The 14,334-nt window shown below is 39.5% G+C and overlaps 2 protein-coding genes across 3 annotated transcripts in view; one reads left to right on the top strand and one right to left on the bottom strand.

The window, feature by feature from the left end:
* ERO1A (endoplasmic reticulum oxidoreductase 1 alpha) overlaps positions 1 to 2,263 on the top strand; it is a gene marked incomplete at its 5' end in the record, with an annotated part of 67,738 nt that extends 65,475 nt beyond the window's left edge. Inside the window, 2 exon segments of one of the 2 annotated variants that reach the window (XM_027776623.1) lie at positions 1,674 to 1,753; positions 1,900 to 2,263. In XM_027776623.1, coding sequence (XP_027632424.1) covers positions 1,674 to 1,749 — 76 coding nt within the window. 2 annotated transcript variants of the gene reach the window in all.
* Positions 2,264 to 3,912: 1,649 nt separating this feature from the next.
* Positions 3,913 to 14,334, bottom strand: part of GPR137C (G protein-coupled receptor 137C) — a 68,634-nt gene continuing 58,212 nt past the window's right edge. Inside the window, exons 6-9 of the mRNA XM_006160583.3 lie at positions 10,859 to 11,008; positions 8,782 to 8,907; positions 8,489 to 8,607; positions 3,913 to 6,632 (exon numbers count right to left, since the gene is read on the bottom strand). Of these exons, the coding sequence (XP_006160645.1) occupies positions 6,455 to 6,632; positions 8,489 to 8,607; positions 8,782 to 8,907; positions 10,859 to 11,008 (573 nt within the window). The 3' untranslated portion in view covers positions 3,913 to 6,454. The remainder of the gene's footprint in view (positions 6,633 to 8,488; positions 8,608 to 8,781; positions 8,908 to 10,858; positions 11,009 to 14,334) is intronic.

The following is a 14,334-nucleotide window of genomic DNA, read 5'->3' as shown; positions in this document are numbered from 1 at the left end:
AGGGAAAAAGAAATTGTATACCTCAAAATCTATGTGCCCTCTTTAGATAGGTCTTAGTAGGTATAACATGTTGAAACATCGTATTTTAAGTAAAGCTGGGATTATTTATAAAACAGTTCAGAAACGTCATTTACACTGCTGTCTGTTTTCTGTGTCTGTCCTTGAGTGCAGTGCCAAGCACATAATTGGTGTCTAATAAATATTTGTTGAATGAATGTATAAACATGTCTTCAGTATATTTTAAATGAATGATCACAGAGCTTAGTTTAACATGTGGCCTATTTTTCTTTTCTCACTGATTTTCTCTAAGAGGGCAGGAAAAGAAAGACATGAATTCACTAGTAAGTCAATCCTCTTGGAGACTCAAAGGACTGTGTTGTGCTCACCATATAGAAAAACAGAAGGACATTTGTAACACTCTGGAAATATAGTAGATGGGCTTATATGGTCATTGGTTTGTGTATCTCTCTCTCTCCCATGTTATGCTCCCTTCTCTTTTTCTAAGCAACCAGTCTTTTTTTTTTTTTTTTTTGAGAGATTTTCGCTATAGGGCATGTGCGCTCGCCAGACAGACAGAGACATAGAGACAGAAAGCGAGAACTCACCCCCCCAGGGGGAATGGTCACGTCGCAATCCCTTCTTCTCCATTCTCCTCTCGGGATCTTGGGCACGCACGCACATGCACCCGGCGTGAGTTTTAAGCCACCGGGTCCAGGACGCGAACCGCGGTCGACTACGTGGGAGTCCAGCGACATAGCCATTACGCTAACTGCTGGTTCCCTGCAACCAGTCTTTTGAAAAAGAACATTTCTACCTTCACTTTGTCACCTACCACTTGCTGAACTAAAACCTGGCATTTGGCTCCATAGTTTTTTTATTTATTTTATTTTTTTTATTACAAGGCATGTGCACTTGCCAGAGAGTCAGAGAAGGGAAAGTGAGAAATCATCCCCCAAGGGGGATGCCCATGCCACCATCCCTTCTCTTCCATTCTCCTCTTGGGATTTTGGACACACAGGCACACACACACTCAGCATGATTTTCAATCTTGCCAGGTGTGGGACTCAAACTGCAGTCGGCCGTGTGAGTGTCCAGCACCTTAACCACAATGCCTGCTGCTGGTCCTGGGTCGATTGTTCTCAATAGCCCCTTCCTGTGAAGTACAAAATTCTAAATTCATAGCTTAATTCACAAGCCATTTTTTTAGTCCGATTTTTTTCTGCATTTGACACTGTTGACAAGCCCTTCTTTAAGAAGTTCTGTTCTCTTGGCTCCTTACATGTTCTTATATTATATCCCTGAACCCTCCTTTTTGGCCTCCTTATTTATTGCTTAAATGTTATTCCTCAAGTTTTCATTCTTACTCTTTTAATGACTACACCACTTCTCACTCTTGGACAGTTTGAATTCAATTGTTAAATCTTAATCTTTATCCCAACTTCTCAGTCTGCCTGCCTTCTGCACTTTACCTGGTTCTCACAGACACCTGTGTGTGTCGTAAAACAGTCACTCTTCAAAACCTACCCTTACGCCTGTGTTCCTTACCTTGGTTAACTTCAGAGCCGTTATCCAAGTGTTTGTTCCTCTGCTTCACCTACCCATGATCCACTAATGTCTTCAGTCCTGTTTGTATCTACACCTCTCTGAGAACACCACCATTTCCATTTTCACAGCTCTTACCTGAAGTCCTGCACTAGCCTGTCCCCTATACTTGGCCTGTCTCCTCGCTGTTGCTCCACTGCTGTGTGACCAGGTAGGACTTCTGGAAATACTCGGATGTTACTCCCTGCTTAACACATTTCAGTGACTTTATAAACTTTCAGAAGTAAGCCCAACTCCTTTGCTTGGTGCGTAAGATCTCCCGATATGTCTCCTAAACCCAGTGTTCTCATAAAACAGACCTTTAGTTCTTCAGATGCTCCAAACAGCCAGGCCTCCACACCTGGGTGAATGCTGTACTCAGGACAAATACCTTCGCCATCCTTTCCCACCTGGAGTTCCTGTACATCCGTGTGGGCCCAGCATAAGCACGTCCTCTGTAACATCGCTCTGGTTCCATTTACAGTGTGTCCTCTCACGTCCTCTTCTGTGTCATCGCTGCAGTTACAGCCTACCTCTATTGTATCACTTACTGTACTCTTGTTTTTGTTTCAAGTCTAGTATTAGAATGTGAGCTCCTTAGGGGCAGGAAAAGGAAACTATTCATTTTTGGATCTCCATAGCCTAGCTTTTGGCATATGAACATTAAATCACTTTAAATAAATGTTTGTTGAATAAATTGTTTCTCTTTTTAATTTGTCAGAGGGTGTATGTGCTTGCTGGAGAGAGGGAAAGTGAGAAAGCATATCCATGAGGGTGATCATGCTAAAAGTCTCTCCTCCATTTCTCCTTTCGGGGTGTTTGGGCACGGCAAGCACAGGTGCCTGGCATGTTCTTCAAGCTACTGGGTTCAAGATGCGAACCGCACAGTCAGCCATGTGGGATCCAGCTGCCTTAACCACCAAGTCACTGACAGTCCTAAATAAATTGCTTTTACACTGACAACTTGATTATGAGGTTTTTGTTGTAGGGCATGTCCACTTGCCAGAAAGAGACAGAGAGACCGAAAAAGAAATCACCCCCACCCCCAGGGGGATGGCTATGCCGCAATCTCTTCCCCTCCATTCTCCTCTTGGGATTTTGGGCATATATGCATACATGCCTGGTGTGAGTTAAAAGGTGCCAGAGCCAGGACTCAAACCACAGTCGACTGTGGGAATCCAGCAATGTAACTATTATGCCATCTGCTGATCCTGACAACTTGATTATATTAGAGGTCATACCCTCACTCCAAATATTGGGTCATCAGAAAAATCATGATGTATTTTTCTGTATTTTTCTATGCAAAAATGCGGCATGACTTTTCTGACAACCCAGTACTTTCACTCCCTTTACAGCAGAGTTAGGAGATTCTCTAGGGATCTGGAGAATTTTGGGGCTCAATAAAGTTGAAATTGTATTAAAAATTTGGTGCGGGTTTTGGTGGGTCATGAAAGGACTCTATTCTGGGAGGAAAAGGAGTTTTTTCCTCTCAAGGGAAATGGCAGCAGCATCACTGAAGAATTTCTTGAATAATCAGAGAATCAGTGCCCAGGATTATAGGCTAAATAAAATTATTCTTGTTTATAAATTTTTTTTAGGAATGTTTTTGCTATAGGGTGCCTGTGCTTGCCAGAGAGATAGCGACAGAGACAGAGAGTGAGAAATCATCCCATAGAGGGATGGATGTTGTAATCTCTTTTCCTCCATTCTCCTCTCGGGATTTTGAGCATGCACGCACATGTGCGTGGTGTGAGTTTAAGCCACTGGATCCGGGACTTGAACCGGGTCGACTACATGGGAGTCCAGCAACGTAACCATTATACCATCTGCTAGTCCCTTTCTGTTCATAATTCTGAGAGACAGAGAGAAGGTGTTCTAAATTATTTCATACAAGGATTTTTCTTAGTTTAATTTTATTAAAAAATGTACTATCTAGTAACATTTCTTAAAAGGGTTATGTCATTTAACTTTATTGACTTATTTTTAGTTTGACCAGAGAGGGACACAGAGGGAAAGCAAGAAAGCTAGCAGTCTGGGGTTCGAACCATGTTGGATATAGTGGGAGTCTAGCACCCTCAACCACCACACCACCGGCTGGCCCAAGAGTGTCGGTATTTTAAAGTAAAGCATATGACACATCATTGAAATCCAGATGTGTAAGTAATTATGAGCTCATTAAAGGCATCATTTGCAATTCCTGGTATTTTTCTCTTAAGGTAGCACTAGGGTTCTCATGCTTGTGTGGTAGAAACAGTGTAACCCATTAAGAACACCAGCCCTTCAAATAAAAGCACAAACACTTTTATTTTTAACAGTAGTGTTTTGTTACAATTTAGTGAAACAACAAATAAATACATTCATTGGCCACAGCTATATTTTCACAACCAGTTTGAAACTGATTATATAGCTGAGTAACACTGTTAAACAATAAAAAAAGGCAGCTATACATAAAAAAGCCACTTGAGCTATAAATTACATCTTCCGTAAAACTACGAGCTATAATGATTGGGAAGAGTTTTGAAATGAATAGCCACCCAAATGAAATGATAAAAACAAGTACTGCTAATCACTGTAGAATTACACATTTAAGCAATGAAATTCACTTTTCTAATTAATGAACAACGAAAAAAGGAAGGTTTGAACTTGTCGTTGTGTGCTTCAGTGCAGAATGAACAGGGAATCGGTAGCCCTTCGATTTGATAAACAGCTCCTTTCAAGACCAAACTTAAAGTGCTCCTAGTGCTTTGGAATTTTTAAGCAAAAATTGGGCCAGAGTTTGTTCTTTGTCTTTGGTGATGTTGTGTGTGAGATGTGTTTAAGGAGACAAATACAAGAATTTAGGTACCCTCGTCAGGTATAATCTCAAATTTGTAACAGTTAACTAATGCAGCTGAAAGAAGTGAAAACATTTGAAAAGTGATCTTTGTTTATCTGATCAAACAGGACCATTATCTAGGGATGCCTCAAGAAAAATTTACTTGATCACCTTGAACCCCAAGGATTAACAAAGACAACACCAATATCTTCAGATAGCTCTAGATAATTAGGTATTATTAGCAAAATAAATAGTTGGCTTTCTGAAAAGAAATCTAACAACTGAAGTGATAATGAAAATATACTTTTATGTTGTCACGTTAATACCAAGGTTAACTTCTGTGGTATACATTTTTAAATAATTTAGTTACAGTGTGAGAACTTATTAGTAACAAGCCCAAAGTACCATTTATATAAGTGATAGCTTGCACTTCTGATGAAAGGTTATTTGTATCATAAAAGGCAATGTATTTGTTTGTGTACCAGCCACTCCAAAGATTAAAAGCATGAATAGTTTAATTTTTTCTTAGGGTTTCATTTACTGTTACACTTTCGAGAAGGTACTGCATCAGTTATTTAAAAGTTGAAAGATATTTTAAGAGGAGGAATAAAGCAACTTTCTAATCAAAACAGAAGACAGAAGAGGACAGTTGTGTTAGCTCCAGTTCTGAAGAAACAGGTCAGCAGACAGCTATGTTACTGGTTTTCAAGCATGTCGAGACAACTCCCCATTGTGGCCTGTTCCCTTGGCATCGTGAGGTATTCAGCATCTATTTCCTTCCACATAGACACTGGTAGAAAGTGCATTTTAAAATTCTGTATTATCATAGCTTACCATAGATTTCTTTTTAGATTTGGGATAGGGTATTCAAAATAGTTTAAATGTAATTCCAAAAGTATTCCAATATTGTTAACCTCTGGTTTTATAGTCACCTAGTTCATACATTTATGTAAGTTTGCTTATTTAGTCTAATGCTGAAATTAATTTGATTTAAATTTAATTTGGCTTTGCTCATATACAAGGTATAAAAGTGTGAAAACTAAAGGAGGAATTACACATTTTACAAAATATTGCACTTGAGTTCATTGCAATAATGTATCATGATTTAATGTACCTGAGGACAATCCTGATTCGACAGTTAAGATCAGCTCTATCTTGTTTTTAGCTAAGTCAAATGCCTTTGAAAACATATTAATGTTTTAACTTAGCATCGTGCATTTTATGGATTATTCTTAAACGCATCTGTAAACTTGTTTAGTCCCAAGAAGTCTCTACCAACATTTCCCTATGCAAAAATCACTATTGCTTTCTTGGAGAATCATGCTTAAACTACTACCTACATTTTAATTATACAAAATAATCACTTGATCAATTCTATTCGAAGTAGCCACACAATTTTCACTAGTATATTTTCCTTTTGAAAAAATTACTGTGGCTTTTCAAAGAACACTGCTGGTCATCACTGTAAAGGATTCCTGCTATCATTTGCTTAAAATGATTGTTTAAATAATTCTAGTTGGTATTTTAAAATCATGTTTAAAGGAATTGTCTTCAATGATTACGTATTTTTAGATTTTTAAGGAGAATGATACATTTTTATGCCTTAAACTGTGCACTGTTCACACTATAAAATTTTACTGGGTAAGAATTCCATATAGAGTACACCACTGAATATACACACTTTGATTTTCATAGGAAAACTGCCTTCAACTTGGTGTACTGTGATACAGTCTTCCAGAGAAGACTTTGAGGACTGCAGTGTACTCTCTCAGAAAAAAGACAAAAGTGCATATATGCATTTGATGTTCCAAAGTCGGGATGTTTGGAGGCCAGGTGCTTTAAGGTTGAAGCTCTCCTATCTCCTATTCCATAGTTTCCAGTTTATTTTACTATGAAGAGGTCAAAGTAATAGCTGTGCTCTCCGTCAAGCACAGCCACATTGTCAGATTTTGTTTTCAGTTGCAACAAATAATGGAATGTTTACATAGATGGACTTTAAACACGATGACTATACACATTCATGAAAAACAATCCAAGAATCACAACTTGGTAATCCTGTCAGTTTTGTGGTGTTACATATAAACTATGGTGATTGTTCAAATCTAAATTACTACAAGTAAAGAGCAAAGGAGCAGTATCTGTCATAGGTCCATTCAGGTGGGGAGTGACCGTGTAACTGTTGCTGCCACACCCAGTCATGGTGCCGTACCAGCCCAAGCTTTGAGAATTTGATAAACTGCAACGACAAGAAAAGAAAGAAGTCACAGTACTGTGATTGGATATAAGAAGTTACATAGGCATTTAAAAAATTTTCATTAAATTTTGTAATACAGTTAGTATCAAGTATGTACTTTTTAAAGAATTTTTCATTTAATTTAATACATTATTATTGTTACTTTAAAATTTTTCTATAGGGCAGAAGTGCTCATAAGCGAGAGACAGGAAGACAGGGAAAATGACACCAGGTGTGTGTGTGAGCATGCCCAAGGTCCTAAGAGGAGAATAGAGAAGAAGGGATTGCAGTGTGATCATCCTCCTGGGAGGTGATTTCTCACTTACTGTCTCTCTGTCTCTGTCTGGTAAGCACATATGGCCTACAGCAAAAATAAAAAAAAAAAAAGAAGAAAAGAAGAAAAAAAGAAAGTGAGAAAGTAAGCTGCTAGGTTCAGGACTCAAACCATGGTTGGCCATGTGAGAGTCTGTGCCTTTAACACCAAGCCACCTGCTGGCCCTATATCAAGTATTGGGTTGTCAGGAAAGTCATGATGCATTTTTGCATAGAAAAAAAAATATGTCATGACTTTCTTGACAACCTAACTTTTTTTCTCGAATAACAATGACTTTCTACAGAATTTAATGACTTATCTAATACCCTTGATTCTATGTCACATTACATTACGAAAGAATGAATATGTGCCATCCAAGACTAGTAGAACATGATTATCAATAATAGTAAAACCAATATAGTGTTTATTATGTGCTAGGCACTGTTCTAAAATATGCATATATATATATATATATACACACACACAGAACCATCTACTGATTAACTTCGACAACGATACTATGAGATAGGGTCTACTATTATCCTTATTAGCTAAAAAAAATTGTAGTTAGGTAATTTATCTAGAGAAAGGCAGGATTATAGAAAATGTTATATCGGGCTAAAAGCATTATGTAGGTGTGCATTTCAGTTTTATCTTTGCCCTGATACTACTCAGTTAATTAACAGTTAAGGGCTTGCAATGGTTTTGGAACAAGAAGAGCATGGGGAGATCTTCTGTGGCATCCATACTTCCCAAGTGTTTTACCTAGGGTTTCTCTGGATTTTGAAAAGCATCAAAAATATGGAAACAGATAATCACTATTATAGTATTTATTCCCTGCTTATCTCTCCAACCCTTCAATGCTAGCCAACAAGGGACTCTGAAATGAAATTTTTCTCTTTTTTTTTTAAAGAATTATTTTATTTAACTTTATTTATTTATTTAATTTTGACCAGAGAGGGACAGAGTGAGTGAGTGAGAGAGAGACAGAAAAAGGGAAAGTGAAGGGACCAGCAGTTAGCGTAATGGCTACGTTGCTGGACTCCCACGTAGTTGACCGCGGTTCAAGACCCAGATCTGGCGGCTTAAAACTCATGGCAGGGGCGTGTGCGTGCATGCCCAAGATCCCGAGAGGAGAATGGAAGAGAAGGGATTGCGGAGTGGCCATCCTCCCTGGGATGGTTTCTCGCTTTCTGTCTCTGTCTCACTCTGTCTTTCTGGCGAGTGCATGTGCCCTATAGCAAAAACCTCCCCCCCACCCCCCCCCAAAAAAAAGGAAGTGAGAAAGCAAGCTGCCAGGTCTGGGACTCTAACCGTTGATGTGGGAGTTCAGTTCCTTAGCCACTGCGCCACCTGCTGGCCCCCATATGGTAATTCTTTATAGTGCAGGTCTCACTATCTGTTGAAATGTCTGCTTTAAGCTTCAGTATTACAAGACCTTATTTATTGACATACCACCAAATACCTTTTGTGTTAAAAGCTCAGATTTGCCCTTTTCAAACTATTTCAGTACTAGTTCAGGCTAAGTGACTTTTGTTCCATCTACCTTCCTTCTCTTGAACTTCCCAGTCTTGGCAAGTCATCGTCACTATCATATCGTCTTGGATTGTCAAAAAAGTAAGCTCTGGAACTGTAACTGTGACTGTTTATCATGCCAGCCGTTGCCTGCGAACAAAGTATAAGAGAGCACATGAAGGTTTATGTTTCACTTAAGAAAGGAAGCTAGAATCTATGATGATTTTTAATCTTACATTTTGCCAAAGTAGAAAAGCAACATAAATGCTATCTGTAGTTTTTAAAAATAAGGAGAAGGAATTGGGTAATATTATGATAGCATACCAAATTCTGGTTTAATCTCTGTGCCCGGAAAAACAGTACCACTGACCACGCTGGCACGTGTTCCCACAGGAAGAGGACCATTCCAAATACTATATATTCTTCTCCACTTACATCTTCTACATGAGCCTGTAAACAGAAAGTGGCAGAGCAGTCTCTACACCTGTCTTATGTGTAAGCAGTCACTCTCCACAATTAACTTACTTCAGCCAGGTAAGTTAAATATATCAACCACAGAGACATAAACTAACATTTTCTCTTTTGTGTCTTCTCATATAACGACAACTTACCCTTTAAGGAACATAAATGTGCTTTGATGTTCAGTAGAATAAAAAACTGTTAAGTGTTTCAATGCATCAATTTATGAAATACATTTACGTTTTTCTTCACTTTTTCTTTTCACACTGTTAGACTGTAAATACGTGTCAAAGAGAGAGAATGAGCACCCTCCAAAGGGTCTGGTCACACCATGATCCCCTTCCATTGGTTTCTGGGCACATGCACCTGTGGCCCATGTGTTTTAGGCTGACCTGGCCAGGGATTAGACCCTCCATTGCCATGTGGGGGGTCAGCCTCTCTTGAGTAGCGCATTATCACTGCACCCCAGAGCTGGCCCTATAAAAATAACTTGAATATGTGGATATATAGTGAGTCCTCTCATGTTTAGGCCCTGTATGCTGAAGAGACTAAAGAGACTACTATTCCAGGTGTTCCACAGGCTAAACAGTAGCACCTTCCCTGCTTTACATACCTAGAGAAATGTAACTTGTTAAGTCACTCAGCTCAGCTGCTACTTAAAATATGCTTTTGGGTATTCTACAGATTGAATTTGTTACTGTTCTACTAGATGTTGAGGGAGGAAAACAGGGAAAGGAGTGAAGAGAACCTACTACTTGGAGCCACATGTGAAAATTCTTTCTTCTTAGAAATGTAAATGAGAAGTGGTATTCTAGGATGCCTTAAATTCGGTACAAAGTTAGATTACTATAAAGATAGGCCTTATAGTTATGTCTAGCTGTACTTTTAGGAAGAGGATGAAGAATGCTGGGGAGTTCAATATGCATATTTATAGTAGTGAGAATTACTATAGTAAATACCTGGACATCCAAGGAACTATGAATGCTCTCCCATTACCAGGACTAATAATGCCATATATATTTTCTTAATTGCCAGAAGGCACATGTGCCTGCCAGAGACAGACGAAGAGACAGGGAGCGTGAGATGGAGCAAACACCCCACCCCAATGGTCATGCCACAATCCCTTCTTTTCCATTTCTCAATCCTGTTAGCATTTTGGGGGCACACACACACGTGCCCAGTGTGTTTTTCAAGCTGCAGGGTCTGGGATTCAAACCATATCTGGAAGCTCATTTTAACCACTAGACTGTCGAGGTAGCACTGATAATGCCAGGTTTTTATGAAAGTCATTGAACAGCTAAAACTGAACTAAATTTTTTTTTTTTTTTGGACAGATTTTCACTGTAGGGCGTGTGCGCTCGCCAGACAGACAGAGAGAGACATAGAGAGAGAAAGCGAGAAATCACCCCCCAGGGGGGATGGTCATGCCACAATCCTTTCTCCTCCATTCTCCCCTCAGGATCTTGGGCATGCACGCACACGCGCCCGGTGTGAGTTTTAAGCCACCGGGTCCGGGACACGAACCGCGGTCGACTACATGGGAGTCCAGCGACATAGCCATTACGCTAACTGCTGGTTCCCAAACTGAACTAAATGTTTAACATTATATGTAGTTCTTGGGTAGGAGTTTACTTTTTTCCTAACAAATTAAAGTCATGCCCATATTCATTGGCTAACAACAGGCAATTAGTAGATTTAGAGATATTTAAATACCATCCTTTAAAAAAATAACAAAATAGGTTTATGACCAATAGGTTTATTTTCAAATGGAAAAGCACCTCATGTAAATGAGGATTTTCCAACATAGAGCTTTAAGTATGACCACTGATCGTAGACATTAATTCCACACAAGTGTTTATAAGTCAAACACTAAAATACCCTCTTAGTTAAAGCTACCTTACTTATTAAATTGTTAGACTGGCAATCTGTGGTAGGTACTTACCTTATCTGAAAGGTTATCCCAGCCATAATTAAATGGACTTTCTAATGTATCCTGAGATATGGTGATCACCACCAAATTATAACAAGCTCTGGAAGAGTAGAGAAGAATGACTACAGAGCCAACGACAACGGTCTGGCACAGAGACATACCCTAAAAGAAATAAGAACCATCATCCTGATATCCTGCGCATTTGTCACAACAAGCTGTTCACTCACATGCCTATGGTCACCTCTCCCAGTGCACTCCTACGAAGCACTGAGTGGGTACCTGTTGAAATACATTCATGATTATCTTGTTTTACAATTCCTATTCCTAGAACCTCTTATGTTTAATATGTATAAGTTCTTTGCCAACTGATCGAATGGCATCTGGAGGAAGAGTCTTCTTCTGCCAAGGTTACCTTAGTCCTTTAATACATGAACAAACAAGTTGGCAAAAGATCTGAACTTTAATTGATGCTAATGAGAGAGTTAGTTTAGTCATAATGAGGAAAGAATGGAAAACAGAGGCATTAGTCCACTTGATACACTTAATTTCTGATATAAAATTAGAATAGAAATACAGTTTCTCTGTTATTTATTTAATTCCACTAGATTCTATAAGAGAGTTGATGTTAGTCCTCTATTAATGCCATTATGTTGATGACAAAATGACACAGGCATACAAACATACTTTCAAGTCCATGGCATTTTAAGACTATGGTTTTCGGGGCCAGCAGGTGGCATAGTTGTTAAGGCCCTGGACTCCCACGTAGTTCACTGTGGTTCGCCTGGCAGCTTGAAACTCATGCCAGCTACGTGCCCAAAAATCCCAAGAGGGGAATGGAGGAGAAGGGATTGCAGTCTGGCCACCCCCAGGGGGGTGATTTCTTGCTTTCTGTCTCTCTGTTTCTTTGGCAAGTGCATGTGCCCCATTGCAAAAATCTTTAAAAAGAAAAAAAGAAAAAAGACTATGGCTTTCACTATTTCCCCAAATATAAAAACATCCTTATAAAATAGTGGTTTTCAACTGAAGTGTGTATAGTGGAGGGCCTCCTGCAAGGACTCTCTCTCTTTTTAAAATTATATTTACTTCCATGAGCAAGAGAGATACAGAATGTCAGAGAGGCAGAAATACAACACCTTCCATAGAGTCTTGGTGCCACAGTCCACCCATGGCCTCAGGCAGCCCCGGATCATGGGCCCACATGTGCCTAGCATACTCAGGGAAGTCTGTGGATACAAACTTGGAACCTTCCCATGTGAGTCGGCCTCACAGAGCACCATGTTCTACCACTGCCCCACCATCTAGCCCCCTTACAGGAGTTCTTAACCTGCAAAATATATTTTTATTGTTTTTAAGAGAGATTTTTGCTATAGGGCATGTGTGCTCACCAGAGACACAGAGAGACAGAGAAACTCGCACTCCCAGCATGAGTTTTAAGTCGCCAGGTCTGGGAATCGAACTGTGGTTGACTACATGGGAGTCCAGTGACGTAGCATTACACCATTGCTGGCCTCCTTGCAGTATATATTTCAATATGATCAGTTTCCTTTATAATCCTATATATTTTATCTTATGTATTAAAAACATTCTGAGAGATGCTGCCATTGCCAAAAAGAACCATCGCAACAAAACATCCAATATGGTGTTCTAGAAATGTGTATTTTGGTTGTCTCATTGATGAAGGGGCAATTATGGCATTTAGGTTTAGGGATGCTCGATGATCTGCGACTCACAAAAGAGTCCTCCCCATAGATGCATTGTCCTCTGATCTTTATAACTTTCAAATGTTCTGGATATTAATGAAGATGAAAACCTGTTTCTAATGATCTGAGCCAGGTCCTAACTCTGTTTTACATACAAACAAAATTTATGATTGTATAATTTAAATAGATGCCAAAACCTTTTCAGAAACACATGAAATATATAAATTGTGGGGAATTTGTCCTCTGTTTTGTTAAAAATTTAATCAAGGCTGTTCAAATATTTTAGAAAATGACACAGATAGCAATACGGCTTATGTAAGTGGCCAATTCCACACATCTGTAAAACTCTGCCTTTGTAGCTGCCCCATTCCCAGTGTCTATGTCTAGACACGAGCATCTGACTATTACATTACAGTTCACAATTTACATATTGAAATTTAATTGTTTTCCTTTTATTTCCTCTTTATATGATAATTAGGACAGTTACATTGAGTTTTATGTGAACAGGGAGATTAATCTATTAATTTTAGGATAGAAACAAGGTATTGGACAGGCTCCATGGCCTGGTGGTTAAGGCAGTCAATTTCAACATAGCCAACCTCATAGTTTGAGTCCTGGACTCCGGTGGCTTGAGAAACACACCAGGCACATGTGCATACATGTCTCAAATCCCAGCAGGATGGAGAAGGAGGAGAAGGGATTGCTGTGTGACATTCTCCCATGGGGGGGCTTTCTCTCTCTCCCTCTCTGTCTTTCTCTGACAAGTGCATGCACCCTCTAGCAAAAGTTAGAAAAAAAGGAAAAGAAACAGGTTCTTAAAAATGTTAATTGGGTAGACTGGGTCTAGCAGAGTTGGAACCATTATTATAACTGATGTTCATCTAAGAACAACGCATTTTAAAGGGCCATACAAAGAAAGAACTAAAAGATAAGATGCTGCTGTTGAGATAGTAATAGAATATTGTCTGTGTTAGCCTACTACCACAACAAAAAGTATGTGAAAATAAATAAAACCCTGGCAAGATTTAAAAAGAAAAAAACAAAAAAAACCAAGTCCAGCTATGGTGGCAAACACTGGAGGGCACTGCTGAGCAGTGGCTGGGTGGCAACAGAGACCTGGGTTTAGTTTCAGCCAGATCCAAAGCAGACTAGGTGCCATGGTGCACCCCTGTGTACTGGCTGACTGGGACTCTGGGCAGGAGGACCTCTTTTCAGTGAGATCCTGTCAAAAATACCTGTCTTAGGCAAGCAGGAGGCCTGGTGGGTAAGTTGGTGGGATCCTGCATGGCTGACTGTGTATGCAGTTTGAGTCCCAGAACGGTTGCTTGACAAACCAGGTACTGTGTGTATGCCTGATTCCGGAAAGGAGGGCGGGATGGAGGAAGACTGCAGTGTGACCTTGCCCCATGGGGGCTGGGGGTGCTTTCTTGCTTTCCCTTTTGAGTGAGTGCACACGATCCCTGGCAATTAAAAAAAAAGACAAAAAAGAGATCTCTCTTGCTTTCACTTCTTTGTCTCCTCCCTCTTCTATGTGCTGTCTCACTCTCTCACCAATAAATAAATAAATAAAGCTAAAATTTTCTATCATATGCATTTTTATTTTGGTGAATTAGAAAAATATTGTCAATAAAAAAGCTAATCTTACATTAATCCATTTCCAATTTAAAAAGTTTTGTATTGTTGGGGTCAGCAGGTGGCATAGTGGTTAATGGCTCCGTACTCCCACATGGCCAACTGAGGTTTGAGTCTCACACCTGGCTGCTTGCTTTCTTCCTTTCCCTCCCACCC

This window comes from Tupaia chinensis, unplaced genomic scaffold (genome assembly GCF_000334495.1).
Source record: "Tupaia chinensis unplaced genomic scaffold, TupChi_1.0 Scaffold000688_1, whole genome shotgun sequence".
In the NCBI taxonomy this organism is placed as follows: Eukaryota; Metazoa; Chordata; class Mammalia; order Scandentia; family Tupaiidae; genus Tupaia; species Tupaia belangeri.
Note: the sequence above shows the minus strand (reverse complement) of the source record. Positions and strands in the feature narration are given on the sequence as shown.